Here is a 21,719-nt window from a genome sequence, read left to right on the forward strand (position 1 = left end):
ATATGCCGCAAGTACTCAGGTCGAATGTCCAACTTCAAGCATAGTATTAAGTAGATATTATCTTAAAGTACGAATTTAAGAAAATTCTAATTTGGAGTAGTCTGGAAAGCAGTAATTAATCAGTTGTTAAGCGACACGCGTCATTATGTCATCGTGTATCACCTAGTGGTGGAGATCACGAGTCCTCCGATACAATATTACCATGATACTTGTGTCACAATACACTACTATTGTGATGTTATATTATTGCAATATTCTACAAAATGTTGCAATCTATTACCTTTTTTTCAACTTCACATGATGTCCCCAATGCAGAAAATTGGCAACATATGCTTTAACTAAACAGAAACATTTCTCAGTATGTTTATCTCACTTCAGTTTTATTGATGCAGTTAAAAATGGAAGTGTCAGCTGACAAACTGACTAACATTTAAAAAAAACCTGTCTTAAATATTGTATGCATCTTTCTGTGATGCCATCATCTTTATTATACTAACTTACAACATAATAATGGTGACCCAGATCACCAGAAAAAAAAAAAAAAAAAAACTTAACATCACCATTTGTCGTAGTGGACTGTACAGAAATTGATTTTAATAATCAACTAAAATGAAAAATATAATATTGACAATATTTGCAACCCAGGCTCATTCTGATTATGTACCCCTATATACATTTTTGGAGAGAGCAAAATACATCCCAGGAGCTACGTTTTTTTGCAGTTTTAGTTTTCGACTGCCTGACCAACTGACCAATCCCCCTACCCTTCCCTTTGCCTAAACCCTCCCAATAGTATTTTAAAAAGCACTGAATGACCCGCCCACCCACTTCTCTAAACCCAACCACAGTGTTTTGAAAAGCAACCAAAAAAAAAGAAAAGCCCCCAGATTTTTACCACGTTTTCAGATTTTACCACATTTTCACCCTGTTATTTACTTATATTTGTATATTTTTTTGGCTTCTGCTTTTGTCTTACCTTTTTCAATCAAGGCTCATTCTGAAAACGTACCTCTACAGACTTTTCTGGAGACCGCAAAGTACGTCACGGCAGCACGTTTTTCTGCAGTTTTTGTTTTCGCGAATCCACGAGAGGCCACTGTGTATGCTTTTTGAGATCTCATATTTCCTTCGCGAGTGCCATTCGAGCCTGCTGTTTTCACGTAAACCCATCAGAGGCCGCTGTCGACTGACTTTTTGACAGACTGAGCGACTGACCCACCCTCCCCTTCCCTAAACCCAAACAATTTTTTCGATTGACCCGCCCACCCACTTCCCTAAAGATTTTACCACATTCTCACCCTGCTATTTACTTGTTTGTTTTATTTTTTGGATTCTGTTTTTGTCTTACCTGCTTTCTGGAACCGCTCTTCACCAGACTCAAACCCTGTCATCGTGGTCAACTTCTCTCTGCATCTCAAGTCGGCTGACGTACATGGTGCGCTAACTTGAACAAACTGGTTGCAGCCGGAATGCCGTCCATATGGAGGTAAGTGGGCAGCTGGTAAGCGCGAAAAGGAACGGCATCAAACCGCCCCGTAGCATTAATTTAAAAAAAATTAAATGCAGCCATACATACCTCTGGCTACGTAATTCGCGGTCTCCAGAAATGTATGTAGGGCTACGTTTTCAGAATGAGCCTGTGTTGTGTTTATCTATTTGGTTCAGGCCAACTCATTAGCAACTTGCACAGAATTGTTGGTTGTTTCGTAACAAACGTGAGAGTGGATTGTCAAATTGACACAATTTAGAACTAAAGATAAAATAACATTTTACATTTAACAATTTGTAAGAATTTCAAGTCAAGTTTTGCATGAAGAAATGTAGACTCAAGATTTAAGGTATCAGAAAATCAAGATGTGCTTCTGTAATATGCAAATATGTGGGGGAAAAAAAATAAGAAACTTTTGTCTGCATTTTATTACAGGATACAAGCATGGCAACAAACAAAAGAGTGAGGCTTTGAGCAAGAATGTCCTCTGTATTCATGTTTAGCATGATAATTAATTAGCTGCACTTCAATCTTTCGTAAAACTAAAAGTAGCCCAAAAGTGTAAATAGTATTGTAGCAAAGAAAAACTTCATGTTGATATGTATAATTCTGCAGCCAACATTGCGTGGGAAGGTGCCATTATGTATATGTACTGTTACATGTAAAACAGGGACACTTGTAAACACCTTAACTATATTGTTGTTTTATTAATGATATGGTAATAATTATTTGAATGTAGTCAGTATTGTTGTTTCTGCAAGTGTGATTGGATACTTCTTTACTTTTATTTTCTACTTTGTGTGTGAAGGCGCTTCTGTGAGGACGAGAGCTGTCAGGTGTGTGTGTGGCAGGACAGTGTATGTGATGTGACAGTAAGAGAGTGGTGTTTGCTGTCAGGGCTGCTCTGGCATTGACAGCTGTGTATATGTGTGTGTGTGTGCGTGGGACGGGGCTTGTCGCGTGCTGAGTCCTTCCTGCCTTCTGCACAAATGTACTTTGGTAGGTTGATAAACAAGCTGACAGGCCTCCATCTCTGTAAAAAGACACGATGTACAAAAACATTCAATAGTCTGGGTTGTATTTTTTTTAATCGTCATTAGTGTTTGCAGTAATTATTATTAATAATTTTGCGATTAAAGTTTAATTCAACTAATAAAAAAATATGTTTACATTATAACAAATGTTTAGATCTTTTAAATATTTATTTATCAATGACTTTTAAGGAAAAGGCAAAAAATATGTATACATTTCAGCCCTTCTGTGATTTTTTTTTTCTTTTTCAGATATATGCCAAATGATGTTTAACGGAGCAAGTATTTCAGCTAATATGTTTTTTCTTATGGATAAAGACTTATTCATTTCATTTTGCCTAGAATAAAAGCAGTTTTTAAAGTTTTATTTTTTATTTAATTAATTAATTTATTTTTTATTTTAAGGTCAGTATTAATATTCCCCTTAAGCAATTTTGTTTTCCAATCGGCTACAGAACAAATCATCATTATACAACGACCTGCCTAATTACCCTAACTTTAAAAGACACATCTCTCTGAGCTTGTTCAATATGCCCCAAGTACACATGTTGGATGTCCTACTTCAAGGTAATTATGCTATTTATAAATGTATAACTATAAACTAACCAGGGATTTTTGATATGCCGAATACACTAGTAAATATAAATATATAAATATAAAATATAAAATAATTATTATTTAACAGAAGGGCTAATTATTCTGACTTCAACTGTACCCTGAAAGTAAGATCTGTTCTCATCTTTGATAACAATAAGAATTTATTTTTAAGCATTATAATCAAAATGTTGTTGTTGTTTTTTTATTGAAGAATTATAATTCTCTCTGTGTGTGTGTGGGGTGGGGGGTGTATTACTTTTTTGGAGTTTCACATTTGTGTTATTCTATTATGTGTCACTGATTAGACTTTCTCTGAGCTGAAAATTGAATTGAGCTAATTGTCTCTGATTATCAGTCTACTTAAATGTGTGTTTGTTGCTTGGAATGTGAGCACTGAAGAGAGCAATGTGCTGAAGCGTTTGCTTGCTCCTACTTGTTTTAACTCACTTGCACTTTGCCCATTTTGCACAAGGTAACTTGTTGCAGCGGCTTTCAACTCAGTCAATATATTTATAGAGAAGTTAAATAAGCAAGAAATCAATGAAGATCTCATACCATTGATCTAAAGCTTTTATTATATCTTAGCTTGTAGTTACCCTTAAGCATTTACCAGTACCAAGATTATGTCTTAATGTATATACAGCTAAAGTCAAAATTATTAGCCCCCCTGAATTATAAGCCCTCCTGTTTATTTGTTTAATGGAGAAAAGATTTTTTTTTCTAAACATAAAAGTTTTAATAACTCACTGAATAATATTTTACTAGATATTTTTCAAGACACTTACAGCTTAAAGTGACATTTAAAGGCTTAACTAGGTTAATTAGGTTAAGTAGGCAGGGGTGCGTTTCCCAAACAACAACGTATCTCGCGGCTGAACTCATCAGTATTATCAGTAATATGCATCGTTTGGGAAAAGAACGATGTAGTGACGAGTGTTTCCAGAAACATGCATTTTCTCTGTTGCAGATCCATCGTTTGAACCACGTTAGTTATAACGTAAAACGCCCATGATGATGCTCTAAATGGGGTGGAGAAACAATTTCTTTAAAAACGAACCCCATCATTTATTTGTGCAAATTATATTGTTTTACACAAACATGCATTTAAAATAAAATCTAATATTAGTTTTGGTAAAAACATTCACTCGTTTTCCAAATTAATTTAAAAATAAGTAAATGACACATATAGGGCCTATGTTTCCATTTACAAATATTATTGAGCAAATGTTTTACGCAGCATTTGCCCTTCCAGCCACAACCCATCACTGGGAAACACCCATATACACTCATTTACACATACTATGGCCAATTTTAGCATACCCAATTCACCTGTACTACATGTCTTTGGACTTGTAGGGTAAACCGGAGCACCCAGAGGAAACCCACGTGAACACGGGGAGAAAATGCAAACTCCACACAGAATTGCCAGCTGACCCAGCCGAGCCTCAAACCAGTGACCTTCTTGCTGTGAGGCGAACGTGCTACCCACTGCACTATTTATTATTTTTTGAAACGTCTGTTTTTACAATTTGACACATGCAAACCGCTGCAGAAATGTTCTTACCAACAGGCCCATGTCATGTACAGTACAGATACTTTATAAAATAACCCACTATAAATTAAAAGCATTAACGTATGCTGTGTTTTTTGTTTTCACAAGCTTTGGACATGTAACATAAATTCTGCTTTTAAATAATAGGTCACCCGTAGCTTTCGTCATGAGCCACGGCTGTGTTCAAAATGACAACAATGTGCACTGCGAAGGGAGCGCAATTGTAAAAATGAAGATTGCTAAAACTGAACTGGAAAAATACTTTGAAAGCAAATTACACCTAAGAGATGTGACTTTAATGTGTTTTTTTTTAAATAATTCCAAGTTTAAATGTCAGAATGTTCTAAATGATAGGGCACAGGGGGGATAACTGTGAATACTAGACAGGCAGGAACCATGTTTCTAACTACAGCTCCCGAGGTGTAGTTGAAAGCATACAAGTTTGCCATGCAGTTTTTGCGAATGTTCGTTGGAACGACGGATTTGGGAAACACCAAATCAACAAACTATGTTTGTAACGCCGGAACTTGTGACCTTAGGTGGCTAACAATGGTTTTTGGAAACGCACCCCAGGTTAGGGTAATTAGGCAAGTTATTGTAGAATGATGGGTTGCTCTGTAGACTATAGAAAAAAAAATCTTATATTGTAATATTAATAATAATATTGACCTTAAAATGGTTTTTAAAAACTAAAAACTGCTTTTATTCGACTTTATTCCGTAGAAAAAATATCAGACATACTGTGAAAAATTCCTTGCTCTGTTAAACATCATTTTGGAAATATTTAAAAAAGAAAAAAAAAATCAAAGGGGGGCTAATAATTCTGACTTCAACTGTGTACATACAGTGGCTCCTCAGAATTAAGCTCATTTGTATTCTAGAGATAAAGCACGTTGAACAGAATTACATAACGGTGAGTAAATGATATTTCTTTTTCTTCTTTTTTTTGAGTGAACTATGCATTTGACCTAAATTAAGTTATACAAGCAAGCCAGCCAAGAATAACCCCTGAATTATTTAAGTTTCTCAGTGAAGATATCCTGATGACTTTTTTCAGCATAATGGAACTTTAGACCTTATGAATTGGATTGCCCTGGGTCAGCTTCTCCAGTGTGCATGCATGCGTGCGTGCATGCATGTATGTGTGTGTGTGTGCGTGTGCGTGTGCGTGTGTGTGTGTGTGTGTGCGTGTGTGTGTGTGTGTGTGTGTGTGTGTGTGTGTGAATGTGTCTGCCAAAGCTTTGATATCTCCATATCAGGGAAGAAAGAGCAGTGTTTGTATGGAGCATGTGTTCCTATGACAACCACACAACCTATAACCCTATTTCAGGCTTGCGTATCACACATCTGCCGAGCCGGTTTGTTTCTGTGCCTGTGCTGATACATGTCAGAAATAGTTAGGGGCTATTTAAAAGACACACTGAGCGGCGGACCACATGTAATTAACCTGCGGGGGGAGGGAGAGTGCAAAAGAGCAAGACTCAAAGAGAACTTTTTTAAAATGATGGTGAGATATGAAGTGGTGATATACACTATAGTCCAGGACTTTGTAGTTCATTTATATAAGTAAGAACAGCAAAATAAAGTAAACTTTGACATGTTATACCCCAACATTTCCTGTACAGAATGACAAGAACAGAAAGTGAAGAATCTACTGCAGAGAGTCTAGAAAAATATAGAAATTAGCATGAATCTGGTTGACAGCAGAGACTACAAGCTGTCATTGAGAATGTTGATAGTTTTATAAATATTGCCATAGTTGTCTAAATTATTTTTGGTTACTTGTAATTCATTACATACTGTACCTGTCTATCAAAGGTTTGACTGTAGCTAAAATCATACCGCCGACGTATCGGTCATGTATGGAATACTGTTTCCAGGTCCAAGCCGCTACTCATTTGAATTGAAAAAATATTCATTTATGACCCCTTTTTAGCCATATCACACATTAAAGTGAATTTTATATAAAATCATGGTGTACATAACAGTCTCTGGACTTGCTGCATCACAGACCCTAATATTTTAACAATTTATAAAAAATGAATAAGGCTTAACTAAATTAATTCGGTTGACTAGGCAGGTTAGGGTAATAGGGTACATGCCCAGCTAGTGTTGTTCCCATACTAATAAACTTCCAGTGACCTGTTATTGTGAGTTTTTTTCCATTTTATACAATTCCTATTACAGCATCGATGTTGTAATTTAATTAAAATACAATCAGTTAAACAGACTTTGGCATTCATTTAGTTGCTCAAGTGTAAAACAAGACAAAAAGCTGTTTACTCGCACGCACCCGTCTGGATCGACAAACTAGCGCAGAAGTTCCATTGGATATACTAGGGTAAAATATTATAAATCTGTGGAGATCGCTGATTTTCAAAGAAATCAGACCTTAAACGCGCCAATTTTTCTATGGCATACTGTTCACCGGAAGCGCTTAACCCAGGTTACTGGCAAATTAAAAGTCCTATTAGCATACTTTGCCATATACTCTATTAGGCAAGTTATTGTATAACAGTGGTTTGTTCTGTAGACTATCGAAAAAATTTATAGTTTAAAGGGGCTAATAATTTTGACCTTAAATTGAATTAAAAAAAAATTTAAACTGCTTTTATTCTAGCCAAAATAAATTAAATAATACTTTCTCCAGAAGAAAAAAAATATTATCAGACATATTGTGAAAAATTAAACATTATTTGCGAAAAAATTTTAAAAAGAAAAAAAAAAAATCAAAGGGAGGCAAATAATTCTGACTTCAACTGTATATGAGCAATATCACACTCGTAGCAGTGTGATATGGCTGTATATCAGCACTGGTGGGAGGTGTGCGTTGGCACGAGGCCACAGACAGAGACATCTGATTGGCCACCAAAGGTTCCTCTCCAATAATTTATTCGGTTCTGTCATTTGCAATGTTGGTTAAAATTACTTTTGAAAGTAATGTATTAAAATATTGAGTTACTCCACCAAAAAGTAACTAATTGCGTTACTTAGTTACTTTTTATGGAAAGTAATGCATCATATTACTTATGAGTTACTTTTGCCTTACTTTTCCTTACCTGGCTAAGGTTTGATGTCTTTCAGAACTTGCAGGTGTTTTTTCACCGTTATTACAGAAGCTCTGTAATAAGTCTTTGAGCTTTATACAGTGAATTAAATGGCTTCACGTGGCCTTAACACATATGTAAATCATTTCTCAAAAGAGAAAGAAATCATACTATATTACAAAACGTTGTCACTTCTACAGTAGACAGTGGCTGCATCTCCTGTCATTTGGTGTTTAGCTGGAGGTGGGGTGCAGGTGTAGAACTTTGCATCCAGTTTTGTTTTTTATTTTTTTTCTATGTATGGTTTCTTGCAGTTGTCAAGAGTTTTATTTACACATAATCTACACAACGACAATTCACTTCTTTTCTTCGATGTGATGAAAATAACAAGAATCCATTGCAAAAATGTAAGTCTCCAGCCTGCTATTGTTTCTGTTTCTGACTGTCTGTAGTGTTCATGGGCGATTCCCGAATGAATCGTTTGTTTTAACCGGATCTTCTCAGTGAACCGCTCAAACTAGTTCATTGAATTGAACAGAGTTACCTTAAAATGGTTTGTGTCTTCAGTACTAACACATCGGATACCCCCTCTAACTCAAAATAAACCTATATCCTGAGTTATTCAGTTACTAGAACAGTACACTGACTCATCTGCTGTAAAAAAGAGACCTTATGATAATGATGAGGGCGAGCCGACTGTCTGTTCCCTCGCAGCACACTCTCTCACTGTGTGTGATTTAAAGTGACTAAGGTAATTTTTAATCCACAAAATATTTGTAACACATACACATACACTACGGACATTTAGCTTACCCAATTCATCTGTAGCACATGTCTTTAGACTTGTGGGGAAAACCGCAGCACCCGGAGAAAACCCACACAAACACAGGGAGAACATGCTAACTCCATACAGAAATGCCAACTGACCCAGCTGAGGCTCAAACCAGTGACCTTCTTGCCGTGATGCAACATTGATACCCATTGCGTCACCACGCCATCTCATTAAAAAAACTTAGTTCTGGGTTTTTGACATGTTTACTGTTCAATTTGTCACATAGATGTCATTTTCTTTGTTGTTTTTATTTTTCATTAGAAATGCAACACAAGCTCAGAGACAGTACAAAGTCTATGGAGCGGGTTGTATTGTTTTTCCTACGGTGTGGCCTTCAGATTTTGAAGCATTGCTCTCTGTCTTTATTGCAAAACATTTAAATAGAGCTTCTCATCTGAGCCACTAAACTCCATCACCTGTAGTTCAGATGTCACACTCTGTCATTTCTTTACAACACACGCACACACAAAAAACATGATACCTGGTCTTACATGTTTCCCAACGCTCCAGAAGTGTGAGTTTAGCCCCTCAGGTCTAAAAGCCCTCATGTGGAACAAAGTAATGCTTTCTAAGAAATAGACCCTCTCACATGCCACAGATTCCACCTCCATTTGTTCCCCATTAATGAACCTCAAAGAGCGCTGTCCACCGATTATTATCATGGAGAAAAGAAAAGATTGAGAGAGAATGTATGCATTTTTATAGCGGTATTTTGTATATATACAAAAGTTGTACTTGTTGGAAATAATTATGACTGTTTTTTTTATCTGTGCAAATGTTTTCTTCGTGACCCAGCTGTATCAGAGTGTTGATATGCAATTTCTGAAGCCCTAAGAATACTTTATCTATTTAAATGAGCTAACTCATTAGCTAGGGAATGTGTACAGCGTGCGTGCATGGATTTTCACCTTTGGCAGATAATGTGCAATTTTTCACTTGATGTCAACAATAAACAAAGATGTAGTTTTACAATCAGAAATGAAGCTGAGGAGATTAAATAAAAACAACAGATTCAGGCATCGCAATGTAGAGCGATCAAACATCCCACTGGGCAGCTCTGTCCTTCATTGATGCAAAATGAATACACAGTGTCAGATGTTTACATTTGGTCTGTATTTTTGATCTCTGAAATGTTTTATTATTCTATTTTATTTTGTTTTATCTTATTTTATTTTATTTTATTATGTCTTAATTTCAGGGAATAGTAATACAAACAAAGTAACAAGAAATAAAGTAAAATAAAAGCATCTATTGTATAGTAAAATGACAGAACAGCCTAGACTTCCTGATATATACTGCAAAAAAACACATCAATCAATGTCAGTATCAATCAATGATGGATGGATGGATGGATAATGATGACATAATCTGTTACATATACTTCATGTTTAGTAGACTGAATAGATCTTATAGGATATCACTGAATTACTCGAATAAAGGTTATTATAGTTTTGGATTTTATAATTTATTTATTTTTTTGCCTATTTTTAGATTTAATGTTTAGTTTAGTTTTAGGTTGTTGCATCAATGGTTTTGTTAGTTTTAGTTTAGTTTTTTTTTTTATTTTGTGAACACAATTCTGTTTAGTTTTCACATATTTAGTTTCTGTTTTAGTTTTTGTAATTAGTAATATTCTAATCTCAAAAAAGCAGAGTTGAGAACACATCTAGTGTTGACCAGAGCAAAAGAACACTGAACTCATGAGTGAATGGATAATGCAACAAAAAATTAAGAATCCAGACAATCGTCTTCAAATTAAAGATCAAACATGCCTAGTTTACATTTGTAAGCAAATTAAGAAAACCTGGAACACATTTTATGAATATATTTTTGCATATAATCATGCACTTGACTTATGTGCTTAGCTGTAAAAGAGCCATCTGCTGTTATTTCTCTTAAAAGCTGTATAGGTCCAATTTTCTTTCACAGAATGTGTGCTTATGTATTCTGAAAAATGATTCATTATATGCATATTTATATTTGTTTTAATAAAAACAAGCTTAGATTTGTCCACCTGTATGGAGACCATATTGGGCATAGGATGTGTGTTTGGATATAACCACACTTCATTATTATTGTTCATTTATTAGTTTGCTGGAATTTAGAACTGAATTAGGAAATCGTTTTGAAACAAATCTTTGCGCTTAACAAACAAAATTAAATATGTAGGCTAATGATTGTCATGAGGCTAATGATTGTCGTTCTTTTTCCTCGTGCTGCAGATGGTCTCTTTACCTGTTTTCACACTATAGTAAAGCATTACGTTTTTCCACTTACAAGTCCGCCATGTAAATAGCAAATGTGCCATGGCACGACACAACTAAAGGTAATAGGCGATGATACTCTGATTGGTTTAATACCCATTATGCTCAAAACACACTCATAACTTATTAAGAGCAAAAGCACAACCCTTAAAATGGCAAAAGTGAATTCGGACACGCCCTTAATCCTTTTGTGCCATGCGCTTTAGACTTTGCGCTTAGACTGTTAAAATAGAACCCTATGTCTTAGTTTTACTAAAATAACCTTGACTCGAATCCAATAAAGTTTAATCTCATAAATAAGCAGCAAATTGGGAATTTAAAGAATTTTATGTAAATTTTTATTCATGTAGTTTAATGGTTTCAATGTATCTCTTCTCCCAAGTGTCCTGCAAAATCATCCGCTCTTCCGGAACAGAACAGTGTTGAATTTTTCCATGAAATATTTGATTACACGTTTTATTATCTCACTCTCACACACAATTTTTACATGTGAGATTGTAACGAAATTTAACATGTTTACTTCAGTTGGTGCCCGCACAGCAGTTTTACATCATGTTGATTGCTGTGTCTATAAAATAAACAGCTGTTTTGCATATTCATATGCGACATGAAAATCATGTTCATTAAAGTGAAAGCACTGTCACACATTTTCTGTGCCATTTTGCACATATCAATGGCTATTAAAACACTATTTTTGAACAGCATAATTTATATATTTACTGTATATACAGTTGAAGTCAGAATTACTATACTAGACTAATTACTATACTAATTACTATTACTATACTATACTAGTACTAGAATTACTTCTTTTTTAAATATTTCCCAAATATTTTACAGAGCAAGGAAATTTTCACAGCATGTCTGATAATATTTTTTTCTTCTGGAGAAAGTCTTATTTGTTTTATTTTGGCTTAAGTAAAAGCAGTTTTTAATTTTTTTTTTTTTAGGTCCAAATTATTAGCCCCTTTAAGCTATACATTTTTTTCGATATTCTACAGAACAAACCATCGTTATACAATAACTTGCCTTATTACCCTAATCTGCCTAGTTAACCTAATTAACCCAGATAAGCCATAAATGTCACTTTAAGCTGTGTAGAAGTGTGTTGAAAAATATCTAGTCAAATATTATATATGTCATCATGGCAAAGATAAATTACAAATTACAAATGAGTTATTAAAACCATTATGTTTAGAAATGGGTTGAAAAAAATCTTCTCTGTGTTAAACAGAAATTGGAGAAAAAACAAATAGGAGGCTAATAATTCTGACTTCAACTATATAAATTTACAATATTATAAAAAACATTATAGATTATAATTTATAATGTTTTTCACATGTAAATAAAATTACACTGAATCTAACATTGAATCAATACAGTACGTGTAGTTCTCATTCCATCATCATTAAAATTTGTATATAGAACTCTATAATTATATAGCTCTATAATTATATAACTAAAATTTTACAGCAGTAATAAATTTATTTTTCATTACGTTTACATTAAGGATAAGAGCAATGCAGAGTAAACTGTGAGTTGGCTTGCACTCCATTGAGCATTAATAATGCTATAAAGACATTATATAAAAACATGATAAGCTTTTTAAAGACATTTGTGAATCTTTTCGTTTCACAAAAGATTCTTAATTGTGCAAAAAGATGTATTCTTACGTTATTAAAATGTTCTCTAGACTAAGAAAGTCCACATATGCCATAGGTTGCAGGTAAAACATCAAGATTTAAGGAATCATTTATTTTTTATTCTTTTGTGCCACAATTTAGTTTCAGCAAAAGCAATCATTTCTTTATTTCAAATCGAATCCATGGCAGAGTATGTGAGAGTTACAGAGAGCTGCGTTCTTGTTTTCAGGTCTACTTGACCTGACAAGCCATCACGTTTTCATCCAAACAGAGACGTCCATCTTTAACACGTTAATCTCATAATCGCTTTCTCTCTCTTTCTCTCCCTTTTCCTCTCCCCCTCGCTCTTATCTCTAGTGTCACAGAGATCCAGGGGAAATAAAAGGTTATCTTAACCCGCTGTCAGATAGCAGTGTGTCACAGAGCTCAGCGAAACCTTCAGGCAACCATAATAAACAAAAGAAGAAAGATCTTCAAACCTCGGTTAGACACTCGTCAATCCTCCAAACAGCATCAACAGCTCATTTGGGACCCTCAAACTCCCCTGTTACTCCTAGGAGTATTGGCGTGAGATGGAGAAAAATATTTGTGAGTTGGGGTGGGCTTTGGGGGTGGGGTGGAGATGCAGAAGTCTTAACGGTTGACAGATGACGTCCGCGGGGAATCTATACTGTGTCGGCCTTGAGAGAGAATTGGAGAAATTGGAGAATGAGACGTAAAGCGAGAGACTGATTGTTATTCGACTTAGCAATGCAGGGATTTTTCTGCTTAACATTAGGCCTCGGGAGCTTCGTCTGCCGTAGAGCAAGAAAAGAAGAAAGACGAGAGCTGAGTTTCCCGTTTATTAGCAGTCGTGCTCAGACATGCAAGGTTTGTGCTTGTGTCCTGATGGACAGGAAGGTCAGTCTGAGAGCCAGAGGGAGAGTCTGTCTGAGGAGTACTGTGTGAGTGTGTGAAGTTTTCTGGGTTGAGTTGCGTGTATGTGTGTACTTGTTTATGTGGTTCACCAGGTTTATTTTTATAATGAAATGGGTATGACGTTGGTATGACAGTGTGAATGTGGTTTATGAGGACATACTTTTGACTTTCAAAATTTAACATAGCAATATAAGTCTTATCCAGCGCTGATAAGCCAGAAACTAATGTTCATTTTATGACACATAATAATAATAAACAATAAATGGACAACTTTAAAACTACTCTACCATTGAAAAGCATTTTTATTTTGATTTTTATATTTATTTTTATATTTATTTTAGAATTATTTTGTATTTATTTTATTTGTGTGCTTATGGTTAACTTTACATAAATGATTGTTGACCTAAAAAAAGTAATTTTAATGTGAAAAAAATGCATTAGACAATACTAATAAGTGAATTAAACACACACTCACGTTAATATTGGTTTACATGGACTCTCCATAGGGGTAATGCATTTTAAATAGTAAAAGCTGCTTATTATATGGCCCTAACCCACCCTTACAGGAAAACTGTGGCAAAACATAATAATAACACCCTGTTAAGTATTATTTTGAAGCATTTTGAGTTACGAGACATGTTTTAGTAAACCAATTTAATAATGTAAGTCATTCACGTCATTATACACATTTCTGTCCTTGTATACCACCAAAACCAGCACACAAACACACACATACAGTTTTCTGAGTGGGCTACTTTTTTGAGTAGAGGATAAAAATCCTAAATTACATTATAAGCGAAACTGGGGGTTTGCGTGAACTGACACAACTGCTAGACTAGCTTGAAGAATTTGAAAATGTCATAGTGAATTAATGAGTAGAAACACTGACTGAGTGATAGACACACATGTAAACACAGTCTGGCACGCATTAAACGAAAGCACGTTCATACACACAGACACATCAAAGCCCCCTGTTAGCATATTAATAGTCTCGCTTAAACAGACATTTGACTCGCGGCCACAAAGTTTGGTCCATTTTGCAGATTATTCTGCCATGTCTGGGAAATCCGAATAATGTTGTATAGTAAGCATTCTTTTCTAACATACCTGTCAACATTGGGATGTGAAAATAAGGGATATGATGATGATGATATGATGATGCTTTTTACTTTACTTTTTACTTTTTATGCTCATTTAAGACAAAATTAGGCTTGTTTGAAAGAAAACCCACCAAAATCGACATCTTTAAATATTATTATTATTATTATTAATTATGTGTATATGTCTTTTCAAACCATTCAAACTCTCACCCAAAACACAGACTTTTGCTCAGCTTCAAATTGCGTGTACAGAATCAATTTGGGAATTAGCATCTATTTATTACTATGGAGTGCAACACGCACCGCTACTTGAACTGACTGTTTTGAGGACTGCATAGGAAGGGCAATGGTTCCTGTATCCCTCCCTTATTATATTATTTCAAAGTGTTTTCATGCCTAAATAAAACAAAAGCACACAACAGATTCACATTTAAGAGCAAGGGGCGTCCCCTGGTGGTTTGGCAGTATGAAGGATTGAAAATATGGGAGAAAAATGGGAAAATACCTTTACGGAATGATAGCGGGAAAGACTTGTGAAATACAGGAGAATCCCCGAAAAAAACGTGAGGATTTACAGGTATGTTTTCTAAAAGTAGTTAACTAAATTAGTTATCATTAGGATTAACAAATGCTCTTAGCATGTTTTATACAACTCAGGCTCATTCTTATTACATACTCCTTTAAATTCCTGGAGAGTGCCAAATACATCCTAGGAGGGATGTTTTTTTTTTTGTTGCAGTTTTTGTTTTCGCAAATCCACCAGGGGCCGCTGTGTATGCTTTTTGAGATCTCAAATTTCTAACACGAGTGCCAATCGTGAATGCGCTTATGGCTTAAATCCACCAGAGGCTGCTGTCGACTGACTGACCAACCGACCGATAGTATTTTAAAAAGCACCGATTCACCCACCCACCCACTTCCCTAAACTCAACTGACAGTGTTTTCCTCCACTGGCTACATAAGTCGCATTCTCCAGAAATTTATATAGGGCTACGTTTTCAGAATGAGCCTGTGTTAGTTTTATCTGTTAAGATTAGATTAACTTAACTTTAACTCATACTTTACACTTTAATATTAATTTATTGTGAACAATTGCATTTTAGCAACAACAACAAAAAAGCATTATTTAAAAAATAAACACTCACAAAAAAAGAATTGTTTCTTTTTTCTGATCCCTTACATTGTAAAAACACTGGGTTGTTTTAATCCATTTGTGGGTGAACATTTAAACCCAGTGGTTGCGTAAGTCCATATTTGTCCTAAAATTGAGTTAAAACAAGCCAGCATTTTTAGAGTGTAATATTATCAAATGCGACCTCGTTATAAAATGTTACCAAAAGTAATTAAATCTGAACAATATTAACAGAACGGATATTAGTGCATGTCATACCTCAGTATTAGCCGAAATGTGAGGCTTTCAAATATTTGAGTATCTCTCCATTAATTGAAACCACAAACTTTCCCAAATCCAGTGATTATTATTTCATCACCAGCGCTCATCATAATAACATAATATCACTTGGCGCCAATGTTGCTTTCATTCTGTGTTTTATTAAACTCCCACATCAACTGTTGTCACTTCTGTTCTCGCTAACCACGTCTCACATTATTTCTCGAACTACAGACAAAAGAGAAGAAAGCGTAACACTTAACAGCTGTATGTCAGATTGTGTTTCCATCTCTTTTCCACCTGCTTTCCCTCTTTTTCACCTTCTCGCTCTCGCTCAGTGAGATTTCAACACCCATTAAACCCTGGATGGTACCTGCTAGCTTCACACATGGACGTGCCCTGGGCTCCTCTAGTTTACACGCTGTTGTTTAGCTGCTCACACTGAGATGCTGGTGTTAAAAGTGGATGCCAGAAGGACACGCTTGGGTGACTTTCTTGGGGAAGGGGAATTTTTGTCGGTATCTCTTGTGCTCACAGTCAATAGAGGAAAGAGAGAACAGATGTTAGCGGCTGCTGCTTTAAATAAAAACACATCTCTGTTGTCTTTTAGGATAAAGATTGTGGAGAAGGAGGATCTGCGAGTGTTGTGGAGTGAACAGACAGACGCCATAGAGAGGTACTACCCTAAAAATAAAAATAAGACAAGCACAAACACAAAAAAAGTCTCACCACTATTGTTTTTTGAATATCCAGGGTATCTTCCATAACAAAAGTCTTCAAAAAATAGAAATTGCAGTATGAAATATGTACATTTATACACAGTATTTTATACAAATAGAAGTAGATGAATAAATGAATGAACTGATTAATCAATAAATTAATGGAGATCTCATAAGACCATTGTACAATTTTTTTATGTTACTGTAAAGCATTTACCAATACATTTTTCAAAAGATATGTCTTTGCATTTATTACACTGCATACTATTTTACCAGTTATTGTAAGCTACTTGTATTTAGCTTCAAGTGCAATTGAAAGGTTTAACTAGATTAATTAAGCTTAACTTAAGGTAACTTATAATTAAAATGTAAATATATAATAAATACTGTATATATTGAATAGATAGATAGATAGATAGATAGATAGATAGATAGATAGATAGATAGATAGATAGATAGATAGATAGATAGATAGATAGATAGATAGATAGATAGATAGATAGATAGATAGATAGATAGATAGATAGATAGATAGATAGATAGATAGATATAGATAAAGTTATTAGTTTAGTTGGTATGAACCAGTTTTAATATGTAATGACTAGAGGCAAAAACATGATTTTAAATCATTTAAAACAAATAAAAGAAAAAAATACCTTTTGGTGTGTAAAAGGAGCTTTAACTTCCTATATAGGTGGTTCTGATAATGATATGCTACATGATTTATGCTTGCACTGGAAAATGTTTTTTTTTTTTTTTTTTTGAGAATTTGACATAGTTTCTTCACATTTGAGGTCTTTTTGCCCTCAGTGGAAACTTTAAAATCTTATATATATATATATATATATTTATATATATATATATATATATATATATATATATATATATATATATATATATATATATATATATATATATATATATATATATATATATATCGCAATCAACACAATTCTATCATTTTTGGCTCTGTACACCAACACAATGAATTTGGAATGAAACGAACAGTTTTGTGCTTTAACTGCAGACTGTCAGTTTTAATTTTAGGGTATTCCAAATCAGGTGAACAGTGTAGGAATTACAACAGCGTGCCTATGTGCCTCCCATTTGTTACTCTTTTGTTGCTTTTGCAGTATGCTTTAGGTCATTCTCCATCTGCTCTGTGAAGCACCGTCCATTGAGTTCTGAAACATTTGGCTTAATATGAGCAGATAATATTGCCTCAGACCTCAGAATTCATCCTGCTGCTTTTATCAGCAGTCAAATCATCAATAAATACAAGAGAACCAGTTCCACTTACAGCTATACATGCCCACGCCATGACACTACCACCACCATACTTCACTCCTTAGGATCATGAGCAATTCCTTTCCTTCTCCATAATCTTCTCTTCCCATCACTCTGGTACAAGTTGATCTTGGTCTCAACTGTCTGAAGGATGTTGTTCCAGAAATGTGAAGGCTTTTTTAGAACACCAATCTGGGCTACTCATGGTCATGGTATACTGAACTGCACAGCCATGAACTATTGCGTTTGCTTAACAATGTGTTTGTCGATGTAGAAGTGTGGTGTGTGTCAGAGACAGGGTTTGCTAGTGTCTGCCAGTCATCTTTGTGTGTCTCAGTGGATTGATGCTCTTTCCTGCATGTGGTTTGGATTGTGTTTTGTGCTGTTTGTCACGATTGCTCACCAGTCTGAGGAGAGATGAAGAGATGACAACACGCTGATAAAACAAGGCTGAAAAGACGTTAAAGCTTCCACTGAGGGCAAAGAGACCTCGGATGTGAAGAAACTGTCAAATTCCAAAAATACCATTTCCCAGTGCAAGCATAAATCCTTTTTAAACCATATCATTATTTGGACCAGTTATATAGGAAGTTAAAGCTCCTTTTACACACCACAAGGCTATTTATTTTCTTTTATTATTTGAATAGAAGAGTCTATGAATAGTTTCAAATCATCTTTTGCCTCTTTACAACCTCCTTTTTTGCACTTCATAATTTAAAAATATTTACTATATTGTATTATATTATTCATTCATTTATCCATGCATTTATTTTCTTTTCGGCTTAGTCTCTTTATTAATCTGGGGTCGCCACAGCGGAATGAACCGCCAAATTATACAACATATGTTTTACGCACAAGATGTCCTTCCAGCTGCAACCCATCACTGGGAAACATCCATACACACTCATTCACACACATACACCACAGACAATTTAGCCTACTCAATTCACCTATAAGGCATGTTTTTCGACTTGTGGGAGAAACCGGAGCAGCCAGAGATAACCCATGCGAACACGGGGAGAACATGCAAACTACACACAGAAACACCAACTGACCCAGCCGAGGCTCGAACCAGCGACCTTCTTGCTATGAGGCGATTATGCTACCCACTGCGCCACCATGCTGCCCTATTTTATATTATATTATATTATATTATATTATATTATATTATATTATATTATATTTTATTATATTATATTATATTATATTATATTATATTATATTATATTATATTATATTATATTATATTATATTATATTATATTATTTGCCCAAATGAAGCTCTCTTTAAAATTTGACATTGTATTTTAAATATGATAACTGACATCAGGAAAATTCACACCATAGCCCTTCAGACTGTATAACCATAAAATTTGGGCCCTTAGTTCATATGTATTTATTTACTATGTTTTTTTACTTCTAATCCTTTCAAATAAAAGTAAAAGCATGTATATCTTATTATGCATGTCCACTAAACATGTTTTTTTTTTTTCTTTTAGTTGCTACACCATTTTTGCTACATCTTTTGCTACATTTGCTACATCAGGCCTTCTTTCAACATGTACTCACCCTTTACTTGTTCAAAAACTATTTACATTTTTTTTGTCTGTTCTGAACACAAAAGAAGAAATTTTTTTCACCCATTAGCCTCTGCTATCAAGCCGAATAGGTATTACGTAGAATGTTCTAAGAACAGTCATGTACAGTTTCAGTTGTGTTCCTACAAGAGCCTGAAATGGCGCAGCACAATTACAAATCATTCTCTGCCCGGAATTCTAGGGACAGTTAGACAAGCATGCTGCACTGGTAACGGTTGTGTGCATGATGTCACAGACATGTTTCCATCCACCTATTTTTATGCTTATTTTGGAGATGCACGAAAAAACAGTTGATAAAAATACCAAGTTGTACATAAATTTTGAAAATGTGCATAAAAAACCTATGCGCATAACTGAGTAGGATAAACTTTTTATTCGATAAGAAAAGATGTGCATAAACTGTGATGGAAACACTTTTACTGAACAAATTACGGCATGCGCATTAAAAAAGATAAAATTTTTAAAAATGTATGTGAATGGTCAAACCAGCAGGCTGAGCACACTGTGAAACATCTGAAATTTTGTTTTGGTCATTCTAAAATGCCTTAACCATCTAAGTATTAGAGTTACTATATTATTAATGACCTCCAGAATCAAGAGTGTCTGTTCTCCGCATCTCACGCCTTCAAACGCCACCTCATGTTCACTGCGTGTCAGGATTGCCTTCTGAGGTGCAAGCCAGTTATTAAATGAAGAAAAGATTCACGCAGCTTGTTCTATCGCAGCAAATTCCATTTTAACTGTTGATATTTGGCGCCAGATAATCAGGAAGTGACGATTTTGTTCGCTTTGACTCATTGGAATGTAACGCTGCTTTATTCGCACATCTTTCATGCGATAATCCAGTTTTGCGCATAAAGTTAATTCGCATTTTTGGATGGAAACATAGCTAATGTTCCCTGGCTGCCAGTTTCTCCATAGCTAGCTATTCAGAAGAGTGTTATTTATTTATTTATTTATTTATTTATTTTATTGTTATACAGCAAAGTAAATATAGGAAAAAATTAGTTCCAACAACAAATATTTAATCATCATGCATACCACTGTTTACATGACACTAACCTTACAAAGGCAACAACTTACGCATTTGTATTACATTCCAAAGAGATCCAATGAGCACCGCAGTGCAAAATGAAACCTTTTGACTGGACTAAATCGGCACAGAATGGAATGGTTAAGCAAACAGAACATTTCAGCCAGATAGTGGAAAAGCAGCTATTAACTTCCATGGTATTCTTTTCCTACTATGGACGTCGATGGGTACTAGGAACCAACATTTTATTTATTCATTTATTTTAGTAAATTCATTGTTCATTTTGATATAATAAATTTTTCAAAATATATATTTTTGTGTGTGTTTAACAGAAGAAAGAAACTCATAAAGGTTTAAAACCACAGGAGAAGGGAATAAATGATGAGGTAGATTTCATTGTTGAGTGATCTCTTTAATCTGAAAATAAAGCTAAAGTGTTTTGTGTGCTACCAAGTCCAAAATGAAAGTACAGAGCTGATCCTCCACAGGGAAATCATGTCCATGAGCAGAACTTTTTCATTTTGGTGAATGAGTCACAACACATGGTGACAGTATTCCTAATATGAACATTATATTTGTATGGAGCAAAAAAACAAAATGGGCAGCTCACACAGTGTGTATGAGTCTGCCTATATATTATGTGCATTTTGCTATCTGAACACATCTCTGGGTGCAACTCTTCTTTAACTAGAGCAAAAAACATCAACAAAATAAAAGACTTTGTATGATGCCCCCCTTTACACCACATGTAACTTGGGGATTTGCCCAATTGCCCATATGGTTAATCCGTCTACGGCTCATACAATATATTGTTTAATCTCCTTGAGTTAATATTCAATTTCCTGAAAGTTTATTACCTCCTTTCATTGTTTTTGGCTCCACTTTGCATGTTATTAGTAGAAAGTGCCTAGTACTGCAAAAGAAGGATAAAGGACAGCAGACAGAAATAAGAGAAAGGTGAAAGGTGACCTTTTAGCTCAGAAAAATGGCACATATGAGCATAACGTTCTGAGTTTGGAGATATTATACCCTCCCCCTCTTCTCCATGCATCACAGCTCTGTTCAGACGGAGTGATATTATATAGATATTAAATTCTGTAATGTGTCAAAAGGCTTAAGCTGCGTGTGAAGCTCTGTGATGGCAGATGGAAGCACTTCCCACTCATAGGGCTTCGGGTTTCAGAGCTACACACACACACACACATACACACATCACATCT

At 34.9% G+C, this 21,719-nt stretch overlaps 1 protein-coding gene across 1 annotated transcript in view; it reads left to right on the forward strand.

The window, feature by feature from the left end:
• The window catches only part of LOC130246098 (trichohyalin-like), a 144,323-nt gene that overhangs the window by 49,231 nt on the left and 73,373 nt on the right, over positions 1–21,719 (forward strand). Inside the window, exon 4 of the mRNA XM_056478960.1 lies at positions 16,474–16,539. Coding sequence (XP_056334935.1) covers positions 16,474–16,539 — 66 coding nt within the window. The remainder of the gene's footprint in view (positions 1–16,473; positions 16,540–21,719) is intronic.

The sequence above is a fragment of the Danio aesculapii genome, chromosome 18 (assembly GCF_903798145.1).
Source record: "Danio aesculapii chromosome 18, fDanAes4.1, whole genome shotgun sequence".
Classification (NCBI taxonomy): Eukaryota; Metazoa; Chordata; class Actinopteri; order Cypriniformes; family Danionidae; genus Danio; species Danio aesculapii.